Below are 22,657 nucleotides of genomic sequence, written 5' to 3' on the forward strand. Positions count from 1 at the left end.
CCAGTTAGTATCAGGTGCGCACCAGTTAGTTTCAGGTGCGCACCAGTTAGCTTCAGGTGCGCACCAGTTAGCTTCAGGTGCGCACCAGTTAGTTTCAGGTGCGCACCAGTTAGTATCAGGTGCGCACCAGTTAGTTTCAGGTGCGCACCAGTTAGTATCAGGTGCGCACCAGTTAGTATCAGGTGCGCACCAGTTAGTATCAGGTGCGCACCAGTTAGCTTCAGGTGCGCACCAGTTAGTTTCAGGTGCGCACCAGTTAGCTTCAGGTGCGCACCAGTTAGTTTCAGGTGCGCACCAGTTAAATAAATAACTTTAAATAAAGGCTGATGGTTATACCAGTTTAAGTTGATCCATGGCTAAATCTGTTATTAGCACAGCTAATGTTGTTAGCACGTATGTATTAACCTAATCCTGACACATGAAAATTTATTACGCACCAAATTTCTGTACAATCAGTAATGTACAACTAATCTTTTAGTTGTATTTTTGTTGCACAACACAAACATATTGAATTACAAAATTGTTTGTAAAATTTTATGTAAATGTTTCTTTAATTAGGATGTTTTTAACACTACTGGTAATCCTACCTCTGTTATTTTCCTTTTCTAGGCAATTTCTTTGTGAAAAGACGGAAGATGTGACCCTGATTTCTCAGTGCTTTACCATTGAACTGCCATTCAACTATGGATAAACTGGACCTAATAAAGTTTTACTTTAACTTAGGCCTTGCCTATAAGGACATCCTTCGTATTTTAATTAGAAAACATCAAATCATTCTCAGTTTGAGAACCTTAAAACAAGTTCTGAAAAATAATGGACTGTTTCGCCGAATCCACTTTGACAGTTTAGAGGAATCTGTTTAGTTCATAAGAGAGCAGCTCCAAGGTTCGGGTGCTTTGCATGGCTACAGATGGATGCACAGTAAGTGCAAAGAAAATGGTTTGCACACCAGGAAAGAAGATGTTCGCCTGATTCTTTCAACTCTCGACCCCGAGGGCACACAAGCACGAAGAAGTAGAAGACTGCATAGACGAGCGTATTTTGCCAGGGGGCCAAACTTTGTATGGCATGTTGACTCATACGACAAACTGAAACCCTTGGGTATATGCATCAATGGAGCCATTGATGGATTTTCAAGGAGGGTTAATGCATACTTTACCAGCAGTGACCCCAAAGTTATTGGACGTTATTTCCTTGAGACCATAAAGGAGTTGGATGGATGTGCTCGGATCCTGAGAACCGATATGGGGACAGAAAACACCTCCATTCGAGATATGCAATGTTATCTTCGTCGCAACAATGATGATGCTCATGCTGGTGAAAGAAGTTTTATTTGGGGAAGAAGCACAACTAATCAGAGAATAGAAAGTTGGTGGGGCTTTCTCCGCAAAGAGTGTGTGGACTTTTGGCTGGACCACTTTCAAAGACTAAAAGATGAAGGGTATTTTGTTGGTGACTTTTTGGACAAGAACCTCATGTTGTTCTGCCTCCTTGGACTGATACAGGTAGGAGGGGAAAATTGACTTAATCATATTCTTGTATGTCTACACAGCTTTCTATTTAAATCAGAAAGGAGCAACATAGGGTTAGATCTCAAAAATTGTACTTGCATTGTATTAAAAAGGCAAACAAATAGGCCCTTATATTAATTAAGACTTATGTAACTGCATTTTTATGACTTGTTGATTAATGAATTCCAGTATTTAGATTTTTTTTGTCACTTCTGCAGGATGAGTTGGACTCCACTAAAGAAACATGGAACAGCCATGTGATTCGTCCATCTAGTAATGAACATGTTCCTCATGGGCGTCCTAATGCAATGTTCTTGATTCCTGAACTTTATGAGACTGAGGATTATTTGTGCCAAGTGTCAGAGGAAGATCTGGCCAGGGGTGAAGATGACTGTATCCACCGCAGCAACATTGCTTGTGATGATGATGTTTTCACCCTCTGTACCCACATTATGGCAGAAAACAGTCTAAATGTTCCTGTTGACGCATACATGGCCATTGACCTCTATCTCTTTTTACGAGGAGAATTGATCGCACTTTTAAACCCTGATAGGTAATGGCAATGGATTACTGCATTTCTCCAGTGGATGATGCTGACATACAACTGTCATGCAAACTACACATTTAGACCAACAGTGCCATGTGACACAGACATTTACGACTTGTGCAGCATTCTGATGGCTGAATCAGATTTGCATTTTCAAATGATGTTCATTAAGCTTTGAAATTGTACTTGCACTTGAGGAATGTGATCACATCCTCCGTGATCTCTGATGGCCAGATGTGAAACATTTAAGCAACGCATTACAGAATTGTTCAGAAGTTCTGCACGTTTTATGACCAAACATGTATTGTTAGCCTTAATGCTGAAATGTTTTTATTTTATTTTATTTGCATGTTATAATGTATTTGAACCTGAACAGTTACATTACAGGTATTTTTAAAAATCTTTTATGTATTTTCCCTAACAAAAAAGTAAAATCATATTGAAAGCCTTTGTTATTAATCTGATCACTTTTTCATGTTAGTTTTAATAGTTTGACATTGTTTTGTACAGTTTAATATGCCTGAAATTTCAATTTATATAAAAACGTATTTAAACTTAAAAAGTCACTTGGAAGGTCTTATTTTGTGCAGAATCTTTCATTTCAGAAATATGTTCTGAGACATGAGCCAAGAAGAAATTAAAAAATAGTTATTGTTTAGATTATTTGTATTTGAGGATTATTATAAATGCACAAGCTCTTCTAAATAATTTTCCATGCAAAGTTTTCATCTATTTTTAGTTAGTTTAAACAGAAGTCACAAGCCACTTATGAGCCTCAAATGTAGTTTTATTGTAACAAAAACACTAGAAAACCTAGGGGAGAGCTCAGAGGGTATTTAACATAGTTTTCCAACTGTACTTTTCCAGTAATCTCTTTCCATTACAAAATCTGTAATAAAAAATAATAAAGTACCACAATCTCATACCTGTGAGAGGGCTAAAACAAAAGAACAGATCTTGAATTTAAGAACATCCTAGTTCCAACTGTACTTTTCCAGTAATCTCTTTCCATTACAAAATCTGTAATAAAAAATAATAAAGTACCACAATCTCATACCTGTGAGAGGGCTAAAACAAAAGAACAGATCTTGAATTTAAGAACATCCAAGTTCTACCTTTTATGGCTTTAGAACAGTTTTAAATTGAATGACCACAAAATAGGAGTGGAATTAACTAGCAAAAACATTAACTTAGCTCTTTAACATGTGTGTTGTTGTTTTTTTACACAGTTTATCATGGAATGATCATCCAAACAATAAAGAATGATTTTTTTTAGTTATGGCAAGAAAAGTATTAGAGAAAACAGCTGTATCAAAAACTAGGATAAAGGAAACACAGAACTGGCTTTAATGTCAGAATTTAGAACTGTCGCTCTCTTTGGTCACAAGCTGTAACCATCTCCAGAGTTCTAACCACACTTCCTGGATGCGGCAAACCTGACTCTCATTCACTCCATCTACCGCAGCATACTTCAACACCTCATTGAGCTGGATTCAGTGTGAAGCATTGTTTGTGCCACACTGGTTTCCTTACTGAGTGTTATGTCTGGACCTGATTTTCTGTCTTCTGACCCAGACTCTGGTTGCCTGTCTGGACCCTTGACGCCACTTTTTTGAACATACCGTCTCTCCTCGGATGAACATATGCCTGTTATTGATTGGCCGCCTGCCTGACTCTAATTTAACTTTGTGGACTTTTAGCTGAGCTAATAAACCTGCTGCATTTGGATCCAGCCGTCTTGCCTGTTCTTGTGACTGAATACTTCGCCACTGTCACAAGATCAGGCAGACGGCTGTATCCAAATGCAGCAAGTTTATTAGCTCAGCTGAAAGTCCACAAACTTAAATTACTTTAGTCAGTCAGCCAATCAATAAAAGGCATAATTTCATCTGAGGAGAGACAGTGTGTTCAAAATAGTGGCGGCAAGGGTCCAGGCAGGCAACCAGAGTCTGGGTCAGAAGACAGAAAATCAGGTCCAGATACAAGATATGATAAGGAAGACAGTGTGGCACAAACAATACTTTGTGGTAAGTTCAGTACAGAGCTCAAGTATGCTGTGGCTGAGTGAATGAAAGTCAGGTGTGCACTATACAGGAATTGTGGTTAGAACTCCTGAGATGGTTCCAGCTGGTGACCAGAGGGGGAGACGGAGCTCTAAATTCTGACATTTACACCAAATTCAGACTGATAAAAAAATAAAATGTTGAAGTCAATACAACAAATAGTTCTTGAGTTTACTGCTAAATTTTTAGAAAGGAATTGGTGCCATAAGCAAAAGCCCAAAAACTAAAGAGACAGGAAAAAGACAGGGAAAAAAAAGCACTGATTCACTGGTCTTTTACAGAATATCCATTGTGTAGCAGTGACCTGACAGAGTGTTGTCCGGCTCTGCTCGAAACTCTGGGTATGAATTATATGTACATGGTAATTCAAGGACGGCACCGCAGGTGTGCGCCACTAATCTTCGACTTAAACCAGACAGCCTATTAAAGGTTACTTCGATTTTGTCCTGGCAAAGAACTGTGGACCCTGTGCAGAAGCGCAAGAATTTCTCCAGTTTTTTTTTGGTCAGCACTTCTCACATACCTTACCAGATGGTTAAAGGCTGACTGCTGCTGTGGATCAAGGTTTTCCACTGTTGGCTTTATTGTTTGGGCCACTTTTTTGTTTGTTGGCTTTTTAGACTCATAAAGGTTCATGATGTCTTTTTCAGTCAGAGGTGGAACCACATTGTGGATGATGGAGTGGAAACAGTCTATTAGAAACTTTGGCTCTTGAAGCAATACTTTATGTGCCATTGTTAAAAAAGAGGCCCGTAAATGGTCTCCTGAGGGCAGACAGTGTGAGCCCATTCTAGAAAAAAGATCCAGCAGGTCTTCTTCAACAGTTTCATCCATGTTGTTTTGGAGAGCTTTCTCAACTGCCATTCGCTCAGGCCCTGAAATAAATGTATTAAAGGAGTCTCAGCTAAGACTGTTTTAGCTTGATTTAGAATTATTCTGACGGTGCTAATATTTTTTATAAGTGAAAATAATGTGGCATCAAGTAGAGACTCCCCATGTGGTGGCCAGTGCCACCCTCAAAGATATGCAGACAACCCCATGCATATTTGTAGCATATAGCATCTTTTGAATGTTGTAACAGTTGTTGTTGTCCAGAAAGTATGTATTTTATGAACACTAAGGCGCAGGCAGAGCTGCTGTTTCATGTTGATGTAATTTATAGAGGATGTTTTGTCGTTCATGAATCATGACATTGTCAAAGATTGAGGGATGAGCAACAGGGTTATTTTAAAGTGTGCGAAGACGTATTTAGTTGTCTAAATAATGCTTCCAAATTTTAAATGAACTATGTCTATAAATAAACTATGAATAAACTAAAATTTCTTCTAAGTGAGAAAACGGCGCTGAAGTTGAGGACTAATAAAGGAATATTCTGCCGCATTTTTCACACTAGGATCACCAAGCACCTGATCAAAAACCACAGGACCTGGACTGCTCAAACCTGGATTCTATGAGATCTTACTGTGAAAAATGCAGTGGACTATTCAAGTTTAGTGCTCTCGCGAATTGCAAGCCAACTTACGCGTCGTAGTGAAAAGGACAACGAAACAAAAAATTTCAACACCGTTTAAATATCTGTCAAGTCTTTGCAATAGTTTGTATGTAAACCATTAGTAATCTACACTCTTGATATATCTGATTAATAATACACAACAGTGTACAAAAAATATAAATTCCTTCATACCTTTGCAGATCTGTCCTCAGAAGGTTCAGAAGGTTCAAAATCCGAAGATGTGTCCGAAAGAATGACATCTGTGGGAGAATCCTCTTTTTCCTTTTCTCGAGTACACAAATAAATTCGCAGCATTTTTATTTTGGTCTGCTCATATAACTCATTTACTGTGCATCCAAGTGGAACCATCTTGTGGCTGAAATCACGAATGTCAAACTCGAAGTCACCCACTTCGCCTTTGGAAGAGTGTCCGTTTAAGAAAAACAAGTTCTTTCCTGTTTCCAGCAGCTCCTCCATAGTGACCGTCTTCTGGACACTCAAATGACGAGTCCCGCCTCCATGCCTTGTTCGGACCTGATGATAATTGCCGTCAGAAAAATGTAGCCATCCCATTTCAATCCGCCGAGTGTCTTTTGTTGCATGCTTGTTTCCAGCATGACGGCCTGCCATGTTGCCAGTGTAGGTTTGGTTTCGGTTTCGGTTTCCCTGAATTTTGTCTCTTACTCGCTGCATGAGCGATGACTTTGATCCTGGCCTTTCCAGCGCGGCGCTTCTTTGCTGACAGAACGCTTTAATGGCTAGCTGATCTCCATATCTTTCAATATATTTGGTTAAGTCCTGGACAGTCATGACGTTTATCACATTAATGTCGATCTAAAACAACACCCCCCCCGACACACACACACACACACACAATAAAAAATGGTAAGCACACAGCATGTGCGAGAAAGAGACGTGAGGTTCTGAAATTACCATATTGCAAATATTAACAGCAGTAATGTTGCTTACCTTGTCTTCCACAATCTTTTTGATGACATTGTCAGTAATATTTCGTGTTTTCAGAAAGTTTACAAGGTCCATATCCTCAACTTCAGCCATTCTCTAGACAACTGTAGCTAGTTGGTGCACAATGAGCAAGCAGGTCAACCATCTGATTTCTTCTGATACTAACTGGTGCGCACCTGATACTAACTGGTGCGCACCTGAAACTAACTGGTGCGCACCTGAAACTAACTGGTGCGCACCTGAAACTAACTGGTGCGCACCTGAAACTAACTGGTGCGCACCTGAAACTAACTGGTGCGCACCAGTTAGTTTTTTTTTTTTTTTTTTTACTTCAAAAAAATTTTTTTTACTTCTAAACATTTTTTTTATTACTTATTTACTCTTATTTTTTTTTTTTTTTCAATGGCCCTTTAGGGGCTCCGTAGAATTGGAACAATCCGGTAGGCCTTAATTCTGTTTGTGTATCAAACATCTCGATGTTAGATGCTATATGATAAATGGATATTTTTTTAAATCATTTTGATATGCGCTGTGTTTTTCAAGCTTGCGTCAAATAAATGAAGACAAATGACATTTTACTGTAGTAAAGCGCAGCGGAATACAGCAGCAATTTGAGCAGGAGGCCAACAAAACCAGCTCTAAACTAAAAATGTTGTTTCTTTTTAAAAATATCATTTAAACCATTGCTGATTGATTGTCTTTTAATTTCATTTTTGACCTCTCAGATAATTGTAAGTTATTTTTTTAATCAAGCCTTTAATCTTACTCGACACAACTGAGATATCATCTTGAGCCATGTCCACGGCCGGCAACAGATTCTATCAGGTGTATGGTTGGGAATTTGTGTTTAACTAATGTATGATGCGCAATCTTTTGTGACATTTCCAAGAAAAAAAAACAAAATATTCTCTTTCATTTTCTTGTTGAATGTCATGTAAATGATGCTGATTAACAACACGATTCTGCTGAGTTGAGGGTTGACCTTTTGACCCAATTCCCTCACGGTCATTCCGTAAACCACCATATAGTCAATATCTATGGCCAGGATCTCATCAGAAGTTCTTGTCCTCTGTCTGGGTCCAGGTCGTGGTGCAGCTCATCCACTGTCATCCATCTTTCAAAAGCCCCTCAGTTGTTCTACAACTGTCCTTCTATTCACGGCAATTGATTGGCAACAAGTGTCTTCAGTTTTGTTCTGTTGTGTGTTTTGCATCTTTGTGTTACATTTTTTGACAACTGTCAAAACTGAGAATGTGTCATGTGTTTTGCAAAGACTAGATTAGAGTATTGCAAATTGTGTGTTACAGTTTATACCAATTGCTAAAACATTAAGCACCATTCTCTAAACCAGTTGATTAATTGCTTTAACTCAATTTTGGAAAAACATCATTCTTTGGGCTTAACCTAAAACACAATTTGCAGTTAGCACACAATTGACAAAACTCTGGGTCTACTCTTTGCAGAACACAGGTCATGGACAAGGCTTGTGATGACAATTCAATTGTGTCTTGTCAAGGCTGGATTGGGCACACAAGAGTAATACAGTAATATCTTTTTGCTGTTGTGTGGCTAGAGTGAATATAGTCTGTGATGTGGATGAAGTAGGACTGCAGTGATTGAAGTCCTTTGGTCTGACCGGCACAGAAATAAAATGGTGAAGTACAATAAATAGCGACTCGTCGCATTTCGGGCAGGCACACTCTGCAGAGTCACAGGTTACTCCCCTAGGGCGGGTCAGTCAATTATCTCACCTGCTCAGTGTCCTATTTAAGTCAGATGTACAATTGTTCATTCTCTCTTACCTTCAGCGCTCATTCTTCGCCGTTCTCCGTGCCCGCGAGTCTCCTTCTCTTTCGCCGTCTTGCTGTTTTCCCCCATCCTTCGGATGGTTGATCCCCATTGTTCTGATGTGGGGTTTTCGTTTCGCCGCGTCTGCTCTCCTTTTGCGGCGATCAGCGGGCGGCTGACAGCGCCCAGTGCGTTCGTGTGTCTGCGGTCGCGTGCATCTGTAGGGGGTGTGCTTTCCGCGGTGTTCGGGTTGTCCATGGTGCCCGATCAGGAGCAGTCCAGGTCTTCTCGTCTGCCGTGGTCATCAGAATTTCGGTCTGCGTCGGTCCGCTGCCATTTTCGTCTGCGACGAACCGCAGCAGGATTGATGACCTTGGTGATGGGAAATGGCCCCACAAACCGCAGGGCCAGTTTCCTACTCGGGACGTGTAGATTAAGATTCTTGGCCGAGAGCCAGACCTTCTGTCCGGGATGGTAATCTGGAGCGGGACGCTTGCGGCGGTCAGCAGCCGTCTTGACCCTGTCCCGTTGTCGTTCCAGGACCTGTCGAGCGGCAGCCCAGATGCGACAGCAGCGGTGGACCAGGGCATGGACCAACGGAACCGAAACCTCAGATTCCAGCGCCGCAAACAGAGGAGGTTCATAGCCGAAGACGCACTTGAAGGGCGAGAAGCCTGTAGCCGAGGTGGGTAAGGTGTTGTGAGCGTACTCCACCCAGACCAGATGCCTGCTCCATGTTGAGGGATTCTGGGAGACCAAGCACCGGAGGCCGGTTTCCAGCTGTTGGTTGAGGCGTTCAGTCTGGCCGTTGGACTCCGGATGGTAACCTGAGGTCAGGCTGGCCTTAGCGCCGATGAGCCGACAGAACTCCCTCCAGAACCGGGACACGAACTGCGGACCCCGGTCCGATACAATGTCCTTGGGGAAACCATGGTACCTCACGATCTGGTTCAGGAAAATGTCAGCTGTGGCCCTGGCCAAAGGCAGTCTAGGCAGGGCGATGAACCTGACCATTTTTGAGAACCGGTCCACAACCGTCAAAACAGTGTTGTGACCACGTGAGAGGGGAAGGCCTGTGACAAAGTCCATGGAGACCTCCGCCCACAGTCTGGAAGGGATGGGAAGAGGCTGTAGGAGTCCCATGCGTCGTCCGGTGGATGACTTATTCCGGGCACAGACTGAAAAAAAAAAGAAAATGCTGTCTTACAAATGCAGGGCAGTACAAATCAACAGAGTGTAAAAAAAAATACTGTCAGTATAAAGTATGCAGGTTTTCAGAGAGAAGCTACATAATATTTTTTTAGAAAGTTCCAAATCACTCCAGACAAACTTCACAGGAAGAACTAACTCAGCGCAAGTTTGTTTTCAGATTCCTTCTTACTTAGCCAGAAACAGGTTGAACTGACTTCTGAATTCCCAAGAAATTTTTTTTTTCAGATGTGCTTGAGGATAGGATAACATAGAAAATAACTTTCTGTCTGCCTTTAACCCTTGTGCTATCCTAGGCACTTTAACATTGGGAGTTGGGTCATGTAGACCCACTAGACAGTCCACTGAATCTTTTTTCTTCAATGATTTGTGATCTTCACTGGTGTCCATGGATTACATGAAATTCTCTCCAACTTTATCCACTTTTGTCATGGTAAGGAGCACACGTCAATCTAAGGGTGGGGTCATAGGATAGCACAAGGGTTAAGCAGATCTATGGCATGTTTTCTGGTAAATGACAAAGTATTGCTTCATCTTGAACTTTTAATGCAGCTTCAGGTTAAAACATGTACAAGGTTCTAGCCTTAGATCATTCCATGAGAATAAAGGGAAGACTAGGTGTGACTAGTTTTATTGAGATTAGGGAAAACACTGGTTTCAGTTTTCTTTCGAGAAAAACTATATGGAAAAATGTTTACATTACAGCTCTTTTAAAATATGTTAATTTATGGGTGTGGCTTTAACAGGAATTTGTTCATAGTTTTTCCTTTCATTTCTTTCACTTAAACTCAGCCACAGAGGACAGAAGCGCCTTTCCAGCTGAGAAGATGAACCTATCCAATTGTTCTTACAACTATGGAAACATTGAAAACAAGCTGCTGCCTGCTCTTTACACCATCACGTTCATCATTGGTTTTGTGGGTAATGCATGGGGGCTGAAGTTGTTGCTGCAGAAATGGCAGAAACTGGGAAACATTAATGTTTTTGTCCTCAACCTCGGACTTGCCAACGTCTTGTACCTGTTCACCATTCCATTTTTGATGGTGTACTACTTCAGCGGAAGGAAATGGATTTTTGGGGACGCTTTCTGCAAGATGACAAGATTCTGCTTCAACGTGAACTTGTACTGCAGCATCGGGTTCCTCACCTGTATTAGTGTGTACAGGTACCTGGCCATCGTCCATCCTCTGAGAATGATGGGAAGACTAACTGTGACTCGTTCTGTGCTGATCTCAGTCCTTGTTTGGCTTTTGGTGATTGTTCAAAGTATGCCAGACATCTTTTTTCCAAAACGATTCGAAGACAAAGCACAGTGCTTCCACTCTACAAGCCATGAAAAGACTGAGGATTACCTAACATACAGCCTTGTGTGGACAACCACTGGATTTTGTATCCCATTACTTGTCACTCTGGGCTGCTACGGACATGTGACTTTTGTTCTTTGTCGCAGGAACAATATAGAGAAGAGACTGAGACAAAAGTGTGTGAAATTTCTTTTCATTTTGATTCTTCTTTTCTCCGTCTGTTATATTCCTTATCACGTCTTTAGGAACCTAAGTCTATTTTCTAGAATTCAGAGGAAACAGAATATTTGTGTTTGGTGGGATAAACATGTTTTTACAGGTCATCAGATCAGTCGGGGGCTTGTGTGTCTGAACAGTGCTCTCAATCCTATGGTTTCTACTCTTCAGATGAGTGAACATATTCTGGCTCACATTCGACAGCTCCCAAAACAAGTTCCTAAGTTTTTCTATCATTTGAATTCAAGCAGTGACACAATAACTGAAGAAGAAGCTCTGAGATCAACATCAATGTCGACCACAACCTCAAAATAAAAGTTTGTCTTTGTTCTGACCTGTTTTAAATTGTGTCTGTAAAAAAAACTATTTCACTCAAACATGCAAAGCTTGTTCAAGAAAAACCCTAACCCTAACCCTAACCCTAACTGGCATTTTTTTTAATTATTAGTCTGTTTTTTAATGCATTGGTAAATATATTTTATAATCTGTTCATCAAAAACTTTAGTAGATTTTATCATGTTGCACCAGTTTATATATTTGCATCTTTATATGTAAAAGAAATAATTCATTTCAAATCTTATTTAATCTTATTTTTAATTTAACGATGGGTTAAATAAAACATAAGTTCAGAGAGAAAGTTCATCTCTTACCACCTTGAAGCGATTTCTGTGGTTTCATGGGCAAATCTGTCAAAATGTGTTAACTTTGATATACTTCAGAGATTTGTGGCTACTGTAGTCAGGATCCTGGTAAAGTAATACACAGTGAGCTACAACAAAATGAACTGAATAAAAGTAGTGTTTTGTATTTCATGTGTTACAACTGAACATGTGAGTATTTTTCGACTAAAGTCTGACTTGTCATGTTGCACTCTCTGCAAATATTGGTTATTGCAGATTAAAGAGGAAAACATGAATAAAAAACAGTTTGCCGGTAAAGCACCCTATGGGTTTCTTTTTGTTTCTCTCTTTCTCCCTTTAGCCCCCTCCCCCCATTTGTCATGCATCTGAAACGCCTAGAGCGGTGGTCTCAAACTCAATTTACCTGGGGGCCACTAAAGGCAGGGTCTAGCTGAAGCAGGGCCACAACTTCAGCACACACACGCGCGCAACTTGTGAGTGTCTGATAGCCAGTAAATTTGTATTAAACATGTACTATACTATAAGCCATACTTTATTATTAACTGTTTTTGGTACAAAATGTACTTATAAAACTATAACTATATTCAAATAAAATAAAATACGTAAATGAAAAAAATCAACAAGTAAATAAATCAGTCATTCATTTAACTTTAGTTTTAATATGCCTCTCCCCTTTAGTATGATCTGTGTTATTATATATTTTATATATGTTTTAATGATTTGTAATGTATATAGACTCTTTTTTATCACTAACTAATTTAAATGAGTTTAATTAATCTCTCAATTACAAAAACTGTCAGGACAGGTTTCCCACAATGCATTGCTTTGTAGTCATCAGGGCAGCTTGCAGTCAGTGCAGTACTAAATTTCCAGCTGCGTTCGCTTAGGTTGGGGCCCTGCTCCCGCCCCTTTTTCCTGATATTTTTGTGATGATTGACAGGTGACGTTGGAGCAAAAACATTTGTGGCAGACCAGGTCATCTGTCGCAGCGTTGCGTCCACCTGGGTGATCTCAAACACGCTTATTGTGCATCTTGGCTGCACTTATTTGGTGTTGCCAACATGAATTTCCATCTGTTTTTTGATCCTATTTTTGTTTTTGTAGGTGTAAACCAACACAACAAGTGATGTAGAGCAAAAACAAGATAGATAATAGCGGTTTGCACTAAAGGTGTCAAATTATTTATACTTCTGTCTTCCTGTGTCGGTAAATGGAGTAAAATTGCCCTTCCTGTTTAGAGAATGTTGGCCTTCTAGAATGAGTGGACGGCAAAATGGTTTGATTTTAATTAAATGAACCATCTTATTTTTTTGTAATGTCTTTTAAAATAAGTTTAATTTGAAGAAATGAACAGTTTTGTAATAGTTTTACATAAATGTGTTTCACTTAGGGGTGTGTATTGGCATTAGTCAATACAACACACATCGCGATACATCCAAAGACTTTACTGGAACAATTTCTCAATATTTTTTTAAAGGGAATATGACTTAGAAAAAAGATCTAGAATTTTAATATACCTTTCATTTGAACAAAATAGTAAAATTAATTTTATGTAATGACCTCAAAGTTGAGCACTGCAACTGTATCTCAGAAACAAGTTCCTTTTGCCCAAGCAAATTCATGGTGCTTTTTCTTTTGGTAAATTGAAATATGTTTCTTCTCAAAGGGAACGGTCAACATTGTCTGAATTCCACAACAGTATATTTCTAAGTATAAGGAAAAAAAACTTTTCATGGTCTTTAAGTGAACTTTTTATAGATTTATCACAATGAACCATGTTAAAACCATGGAAGAAGTACAAATAAACCACTCAAAGAACACATCTGTTGTGATCCTGTGGGCATGCACTCATCCAGTGCCTGAGCCACACCTGCACCTCGTCATGGTCACTCACCTGCTCCTCATCTGCTCCTTGTCTGCCTCTACTTAAACCTCACATGGACCTTCAGCTGATGCCAGGCTATTGTTCACCTCTGGGAACATTTTAAAGGAAGGAGATGAGTGGAAGACTGCATTTAAGACCCCACTCGGCCATTTTGAATACTTGGTGATGCCGTTTGGCCTCTGCAATGCTCCTGCTGAGCGCAACTATCATGTGGGGAATCGGGAGCTGCTGGCAATGAAACTGGAACACTGGCGGCACTAGCTGGAAGGCACAAAGACACCCTTCCTCATTTGGACTGACCAGAAAAACCTGTTTTACCTATAAACTGCCAAGCAACTGAATCCCAGACAGGCACGCTGTTCTGTTTTTTAACCGGTTCAATTTCACCCTCTCTTACAAACCTGGTTCCAAAAACTCTAAACCAGACTCCTTGTCCCGCCAGTTTGCCCCAGATACTCAATCACCACCTGAACCCATCCTGCCCTTTTCCTGCATCCTGGCGGAAGTAACCTTGGATGTGGAAGCCAAAGTCCTCAAGGCACAACAGCAACAACCTGACCCAGGTACAGGCCCACCCAACCCTCTATTTGTTCCAGACTCGGTCCAGTAAGAGGTAATCCAATGGGGGAATTCTTCACGCCAAGCCTGTCAACCTGGAGGGACACGCACCATTTTGCTACTGAAGGTGCGGTTTTGGTGGGCCACCGTGCAACAGGATGTTAGTGAGTACGTTGCTGCCTGTCCAGTTTGTTAGCGCAACAAAACTTCCCAACAGCTTCCGGCAGGACTCCTCCATCCCCTGCCCGTTCCTGGATGACCTTTGTCCCATATAGGCTTGGATTTTGTTACCCTCTGCCACCCTCACAAGGTAATACTACCATCCTCACAGCTGCCCATTACGTTGCACTTCCTCAACTCCCATCAGCCACAGAGACTGCCAACCTCCTTGTCCACAATGTGTTCAGTCTTCATGGCCTACCCCTTGACATAGTGTCAGAAGGCCCCAATTCATGAAAGTGAAAGTGTGTCCAAACTTTTGGTCTGTACTGTATATCACACATGTATCACGAAAGACAGAAATTGCATTTGTGGAAAATGTGCAAAATGTCAGTAGTGGCTGTGTGACACGGCCATAAGAATTGGCAAGACTAACAGTTGGTCCACTCATCTGCCAATCAATAAAAAAAAACTCTAAATTGTGCGGAAATGTGAGCTTTAAAAACAAGAAAACGCCATTTAAGAAAAAAAAGCATTCACAACGTGAATAAACAGTAGTTCATTCATACTTGTTTATTAGAAATATGATGTATTTAGTTATGTATTTTTGTATATATACACATATGTGTGCAGAATATAACTGCTGTTTACCTGAGCAATGACATTCATGAAAACACAAGCAATTCTGTTGTTGCCTAACACCAGGCATAGATACTGACATACTGATTCATATTCATTGCGTTCAAATGATCAACTGTTGCTAAAGGTTCCATTTGTCCGCACAGAACTGGGAAAAAGATCTTTTTCTCACGCTGCTCCCACTTCATGGAACACACTGCAAAAAACCTGGAAGCTCCCTGAACGTATCTCTTTAAAGGATTTTAAAGCCAGACTGAGAGCACTTGAGGTCAACTCCTTTAAATGTTACTGTGTTTATAATTGAAATTGTAATTTTATTTGTTGTCTGTGTTTGTAACTTTTTGCTGCCTCTTGGCCAGGACTCCCTTGTAAAAGAGGTTTTTAATCTCAATGGGACTTTCCTGGTTAAATAAAGGTTAAATAAAATAAAATAAATACTGAAAACTGTTTTTAATTCAAGAAAAAAACTCAGGACTGACATGTTCTTGCATTTACTAAGCTCTTACTTGTTTTTGAAAGGTTAACTGACTTACAATGACTGACAGTATGCCTAACATATTTTTACAAATGCGTTTGAAAGAAACATCAGATACAACACATGACAGGATCATGAGAAAATATACATCAGAAAAAGAAGCTGAAGCACTTTTGCTGTTGACTTTTTCTGCTTTACAGTATTTGAAATTATGTGACAAAGGTGTTATTAAGAATGAAATGAAAGCAAAGATAAGAAAGGAAAATACTTAAAAGAGACTTTGAGAAACAGGAAGGAGGCAGAGATGAAGATGTTGAGGTTCTCTTTGGGAGTGACAAGGGTCAGGAAAGAGGCTTATATGGAGGTTCATAGATGTAGTGAAGGAGGACATGAGGTTGGTTTTAGTATGAAATTAGGACAGTCCTAGTGAAAACTGGAAGGTCTTCAAGTTGTTCCTCATTAGTTACAGTTGTTCCTCATTAGTTTGTGTGACAGCTGTGGTGTGTCTGTTATATACAAACAAATCCTGAAAACGCTGTGACTTAGGTCCCCAAAGACGTGATAAGGAATATAACAGACGGAGAAAAGAAGACTTGAAACGAACATCAAACTGAAGCACCTTTGTCTTATTGTCATCTCTATGGTTTGCCTGCGATAAAAAACAAAAGTCACACGTCCTTAGCAGCCCAGAGTGACGAGTAATGGGATACAAAATCCAGTGGTTGTCCACACAAGGCTGTATGTTAGGTAATCCTCTGTCTTTTCATGGCTTGTAGAGTGGAAGCACTTTGCTTTGTATTTTAATGTTTTTGGATAAAAGATGTCTGGCATACTTTGAACACTCACCAAAAGCCAAACAAGGACTGAGATCAGCACAGAATGAGTCACAGTTAGTCTTCCCATCGTTCTCAGAGGATGGACGATGGCCAGGTACCTGTACACACTAATACAGGTGAGGAACCCGATGCTGCAGTACAAGTTCACGTTGAAGCAGAATCTTGTCATCTTGCAGAAAACGTCCCCGAAAATCAATTTAGCTCCGCTGAAGTAGTACACCATCAAAAAAGGAAGGGTGAACAGATACAAGACGTTGGCAAGTCCGAGGTTGAGGATGAAAATGTTTATGTTTTCTTGCCTTTTCCATTTCTGCTGCAGCACTTTCATCCCCCGTGCATTACCCAAAAGACCAATGATGAACGTGATGGTGTAAAAGGCAGGCAGCATCTTATTTTCAATTTTGTCATAGCTGCGAAGAAAACTAGATGAGTTCATCTTTTCTGCTGGCAGGGTGTCAATTCAATCGGTCACAAATGCTGCTGAAATGGAAGGGGGGAAAAAAAGTAAAGTAAAGAACTTCCTGTTTAGAACTGCCCTGCCTCCATTAATTCTGTCATCAGCGAACATAAATTATTTTGTAAAGAACAGATGTATTTAGCATCACAGTAGATACTGTTTGAACTAATTTTCATGTGAACAAGATCAAAATGTTTTCATGTTTAAACAATATCTGCTTTTCTCCACCAACAACCCTTAAAACTCATACTTTATCTATATAAGATTTGCACTGTTACTTGCTTTTTTTTTGAGCTGCCATGAAGGGGGAATTTCTCTTTTGTGAGATCAATAAAAGTTAATCGTTTTTAATCATGGTGTTTACAAACGATTTTTATCTTAAAATGACCTAAATGAAATAATTACTGCGGTCAAATCTCTTCAATGAAATGTTGACGTAACTTTTGTTAGGCTTTGTCATACCGCAGAAAGATGCCCAGTACAATTAGGCTTTGGAAGAAATCTGTTCTTATTGGTAAAATGGATTACAGCAAAAATGGAATGACCTTTTTTACAGTAACAACCCAATAAAGCAAGTTCTAAGACGTGGAGAATTTAAACGTTTTATTTGCACTCAACTAATAAGACAACCAAAAGGGGCACAACCATTGCCTGTATACGAGAACTGGACTGAGTGATCTCCCCCCCACCACCACCCCGACGATCAAAACAGGAAGTACCCTCTGGTTTCAAGAAGCCAAAATCCTATAGACTTGTAGAGAAATAAACAGCTGTAACTCAGTCATTCTGTTTGTCAGAATAACCTTTCTTGCTCTGCTATTTTTTTTAACATGGTCTTTCTAATCCTAATTTTTTTTATGATAGTAGTAGTAAGAGTAGTCTTTTTTATTTTGGACTTGTGAAAACAAGTGTAAAATAACAAAATAAGAAAAAAACGAGACAAAACTTATAAAAAAAACAAAAAACAAAAAAGACAAGTAAATTCTATAAAACAAAACAAGACAAAATTATATAAACACCAGTCCAAAAGGGAGTGAGAAGAAAAAAAATCTTATAAACTCTCACCTCCTTTACCTTAAATCCTTACTTTCCCAACTAAACCCAGTACTCCCACCATCAAAGTCCAGTGCCCTTACCCAAGTGTATATGTACATATATACATGTAATTTTCATTTCCAAACAACATGCAAATGAATAACAAAACGTATTGTCAAAGTATGCAGATTTATAAATGCTGACATTCTGTATTTTTTTGTATTTGTACATATTTATCCATGATCATATTTCTGTATCTATATTTAAATTCTTTTATGTTTGGACATTGTTTCAAGCATTTACAACACAACTTCACTCCACAAATTGAAACACAGAATCTCTTTTTATTTGTACGTGCTTTATGTATGACAAATTTATCTTTTTCCTTAAAATTGTATTTTTCCTCTCCTTTTAATAAATAACCTTTGGATATTCGTCGGTAATAAATTGTTTTCGGCCTTGAATATTATTTGAGCGGTACAATACTCTACTACATTGTAAAATTTGAGTAATTTTGATTCTATGAATAATCTATTTGTGTGCTCAAGGTAATTGACTTTGTGTATAATTCGAATTGCTCTCTTTTGAAGTATTGAAAGTGAATGTAACGTTGTTTTATAGTTGTTTCCCCAAACCTCTACACAATAAGTAAAATATGGTAAAATCAATGTACAGTATAACATGTGGAGTGATTTGTGGTCCAGAACCAGTTTAGCTTTATTCAAAACAGAAAAATTATATTTTTTTTGTAGTGAAAATAATTCTAGTTATATACTGACCAATCAGATGCTTCATTAAAAGTATGTGGTCTTGTGTCAAAATATTTGATTGACAGACTTTGTGAAGCCTGCTTCCAATTGGTAAGGGCGTGAGGTGTCAAGTGATAGCTTCCAACAAGCTCACACCTGATAGGCGAGAGTGGTAACCATAGAAATGTTGACTCAGACCGACTCAGATTGACATCTGGCTCAACAACGTCTGTATCTTAAAAACATAGCAACTGAATTGACTTCTTTCGTCAGAGCTGCAAGTAAGTCATTTTCTATGGTTGACGTAACACTCACCCGGTCCTGTTTTCATAGTCAGTCAATGGACACAATCCAGCTGTCTACCTTCTGTAAACACTGTCAAAAGCTGTTTTTCAAACTGTTCTGCTGCTGAACTTTTAGTACACGCAACAAGCCAGTGACCTACAGTTAAAAACACAAATACAGTCAGGGCCATAAATATTTGGACAGAGACACATTTTTTCTAATTTAGTTTCTGTACATTACCACAGTGAATTTTAAGTAAAACAACTCAGATGCCATTGAAGTGCAGACTTTCAGCTTTTATCCATGGGTTGAACAAAAAGATTGCATAAAAATGTGAAAACTAAAGCATTTTTAAAAGACAATCCCTTCATTTCATGGGCTCGTAAGTCATTGGAAAAATGAAATAACTGAAAACAAAATGGTCATTACTAATATTTGGTTGAAATCCCTTTGTTGGCAATGACAGCCTGAAGTCTTGAACTCATGGACATCACCAAATGCTGGGTTTTCTCCTTCTGAATGCTCTGCCAGGCCTTTACTGTTTACTGCAGCTGCTTTCAGTTGCTGTTTGTTTGTGGGTCTTTCTGTCTGAAGTTTAGTCTTCAACAAGTGAAATGCTGTTCAATTGGGTTAAGATCAGGTGACTGACTTGGCCATTCCATAATATTCCACTTCTTTGCTTTAATAAACTCTTGAGTTGCTTTGGCTGTATGATTGGGTCGTTGTCCATCTGTATTATGAAACGCCGCCCAATCAGTTTTGGCTGCATTCACCTGGATCTGCGCAGAGAGTATGTCTCTGAACACCTCAGAATTCTTCTGAGGAGAAGAAAGCCATGCTGTCCTTCACCACTGGCTCTCTTGAATCCATGTTCAGCTCCACTGGCATCAATGGAGACATGAATGTCACTCTGTGGCCAATCCAGAATGGTATCCTGCATTACTGCATTACGTGACTGTGTCACGTCATCAATAGACACTAGTGTCCCAGTGCCACTAGCAGCCATGCACGCCCAGACCATCACACTGCCTCCACAGTGTTTTACTGATGATGTAGTGTGCTTTGGATCGTGAGCTTCTCCACGCCTTCTCCATACTTTTCTCTTGCCATCATTCTGGTAGAGGTTGATTTTGGTTTCATCTGTCCAAAGAATGTTTTTCCAGAACTGTGCTGACTTTTTGGGCAAAGTCCAATTTAGCCTTCCTATTCTTGAGGCTTATGAGTGGCTTGCATCTTGCAGTCTACCCTCTGTATCTACTTTCATGTAGTCATCTTTTTATGGTAGACTTGGATATTGATACCCCTACTTCCTGGAGAGTGTTGTTCACTTGGTTGGTTGTTGTGAACGGGTTCCTCTTCACCATGGAAGGGATTCTGCCATCATCCACCACTGTTGTCTTCCGTGGACGTCCAGGCCTTTTTGCGTTGCTGAGTTCACCAGTGCTTTCTTTCTTTCTCAGGATGTACCACACTGTTGATTTTGCCACTCCTGATACTGTAGCAATTTCTGGCATGGCATTTTTCTGTTTTTTCAGCTTAATGATGGCTCCTTTGACTGCATTTTGTCTGTTCACAGCAAAATCTTCAAAATGCAAGCACAAGTCCTCTAATCAACTCCAGGCCTTTTATCTGCTTCACTCATATTGACATAACAGGGGAATTGCCCACACCTGCCCATGCAATAGCATGGAAGTCAATTGTCCAATTACTTACGAGCCCATGAAATGAAGGGATTGTGTTTAAAAAATGCTTTAGTTTTTCACATTTTTATGCAATCTTTTTGTTCAACCCTTGGAATAAAAGCTGAAAGTCTGGACCTCACTGGCATCTGAGTTGTTTTATTTAAAATTCACTGTGGTAATGTATAGAAACAAAAGTAGAAAGAATGTGTCTCTGTCCAAATATTTATGGTCCTGAGTGTACTTTGATTGAAACCTACAGACAGAGTTTAAAAGTACATGAGAGATATCTGTCTGCACTTCTGTGATTTAATGAACTAAATATTTTTAGAAATTCATAGTTGTTCTTATTATTATTTATTCTTATTATCATGGGGAATGTAAACTCTCTACAGAACAAGTGTGAGGAGCTGGTCGCCTTGATAAGAACTGACGAGGCATACCGTGTGAGTTTATATCTGCTCACAGAGAGCTGGCTGACTGACGTGATCCCCAACTCAGCTGTTAGCATCCCCGGCTACGCACTCGTCAGAGCGGACAGAGAGGTGGAACTATGCGGAAAAACGAAGGGCGGTGGACTTTTTGTGCTGGTCAGCAACAAGTGGTGCCATCCCGGTCACATTACGGTCAAAAGTAAGATCTGCACTCGTGATGTGGAGCTCTTGGTGATCGGTATAAGACCATACTATCTTCCACGAGAGTTTTCCAACGTAGTCGCCATCGTTGTTTACATTCCGCCACGGGCGGACCCATCGTCATCGACGTCATCCAGGAAGTGGCTGCGAGGGCTCAGTCTGCACACCCAGAGTCGCTCATCATAATATCAGGGGACTTCAATCATGTTGATGTGAGCTCTCACTTAGGGGTTTTCACACAATATGTGAACAGTCCAACTAGACACAAAAACACTCTGGACCTGTGTTATGTGAATTTAAGATCTGCCTACACTGCAGTGGCTCTACCCCCCCTTGGTAGGTCTGATCATAATCTCATTCAGCTCAGACCATCATATAAGCCATGTGTGATGAGGCTGCCTAAAGCTACCATATCCTTTAGGCAGTGGACTCCTGAGACAGCAGCCATGCTAAGGGACTGTTTTGAATCCACTGACTGGGACTTGCTGGTGGGAGACAGTGACAGTGACATCGATCAGGCTGTGGTGTGTGTCACTGATTACATCCACTTCTGTACAGATGTGGCAGTGCCTCTGAAAAAAGTACGCTGCTTTCCCAATAACAAGCCGTGGATTAAAAGCAGTATGAAGCACCTGTTAAACCTGAAGAAGCAGGCCTTTAAGACTGGTGATCGGCACAAAGCAAGGGTGGCTCAACATGATCTAAGAAGAGCCATAAGGCGCGCCAGGAGCGATTACAAATCTGGGCTTGAGATGAAGCTGCAGAATAAGAACACTAGGGAGGTATGGAGCGGCATGAGAACCATTACTGGCTTTAAGGAGAGGGGATGGACTGTGCCTGGTGATGTGGCCAAGGCGGATGAGTTCAACCATTTTTATAATAGGTTTGACTCAGTACACGCTCACCCATGCCCAACCATCAGTGACTCTTCCACCTCTGCTGCTGTGACTGTGACCGGCTCCCCTTTTCCACCCAGTGACAGATCCTTGACTTCTGCTGCTGTGACTGGTTCCTCTACTCCACCAAGTGGCGGCTCCTACACCTCTGCGGCTGTGACCTGCTCTTCTCCTCCACCCAGCCGCGCCTGCTCCAGCTCCAGCCCTGATGCTGTAACACCTATAAGAATAGAGGAAGTGTGCATAGAGCTCAGGAGGCTCAATGGTTGGAAATCTGCTGGTCCTGATGGAATATCACCACGGTTGCTAAAGGACTGTGCGTCAGAGCTGGCGGTGCCTCTTCAAACCATCTTTAACAGGAGTCTTCAGACAGGATGTGTCCCTGGCTTGTGGAAGACCTCATGCCTTGTCCCAGTGCCCAAGGTGACAAGGCCTGCAGGGATGAAGGACTATAGACCAGTTGCCCTAACATCTGTCATAATGATGACTTTTGAGAGGCTACTACTCCGGAGGCTCAAACCCCAGGTGGAGGGGGCGCTGGACCCCCTTCAGTTGGCCTATCAGGACAGTATGGGAGTGGAGGATGCAGTCCTTTATATGGTCCATAGGGTGCTCTCCTTTTTGGAAGGGAC

At 40.4% G+C, this 22,657-nt stretch overlaps 2 protein-coding genes and 1 pseudogene across 2 annotated transcripts; 2 read left to right on the top strand and 1 right to left on the bottom strand.

Moving 5' to 3' along the window:
* The first annotated feature begins 320 nt into the window (after positions 1-320).
* LOC111947673 lies at positions 321-2,621 on the top strand. The gene is made up of 2 exons (XM_023956914.1): positions 321-1,505; positions 1,730-2,621. The coding sequence occupies exons 1-2, from the start codon at positions 915-917 to the stop codon at positions 2,066-2,068; spliced, it is 930 nt and encodes a 309-aa protein (XP_023812682.1). The 5' UTR covers positions 321-914; the 3' UTR covers positions 2,069-2,621.
* A 7,418-nt stretch (positions 2,622-10,039) lies between these two features.
* Positions 10,040-11,430, top strand: LOC101173908 (P2Y purinoceptor 1-like). The gene has a single exon (XM_011493017.3). The coding sequence runs from the start codon at positions 10,404-10,406 to the stop codon at positions 11,409-11,411; it is 1,008 nt and encodes a 335-aa protein (XP_011491319.1). The 5' UTR covers positions 10,040-10,403; the 3' UTR covers positions 11,412-11,430.
* Positions 11,431-15,912: 4,482 nt separating this feature from the next.
* Positions 15,913-16,725, bottom strand: LOC101174154 (annotated as a pseudogene).
* Between the last annotated feature and the right edge of the window lie 5,932 nt (positions 16,726-22,657).

This window comes from Oryzias latipes, chromosome 7 (genome assembly GCF_002234675.1).
Source record: "Oryzias latipes chromosome 7, ASM223467v1".
Classification (NCBI taxonomy): domain Eukaryota; kingdom Metazoa; phylum Chordata; class Actinopteri; order Beloniformes; family Adrianichthyidae; genus Oryzias; species Oryzias latipes.

What these genes read in the sequence shown, in the direction of transcription:
- LOC111947673 (XM_023956914.1), top strand. Translation starts at nt 915, where the DNA reads ATGCACAGTAAGTGCAAAGAAAATGGTTTGCACACCAGGAAAGAAGAT. An exon ending in GCCTCCTTGGACTGATACAG is followed by an intron (nt 1,506 to 1,729) that starts GTAGGAGGGGAA and finishes TCACTTCTGCAG; the next exon opens with GATGAGTTGGACTCCACTAA.
- LOC101173908 (XM_011493017.3), top strand. Translation starts at nt 10,404, where the DNA reads ATGAACCTATCCAATTGTTCTTACAACTATGGAAACATTGAAAACAAG.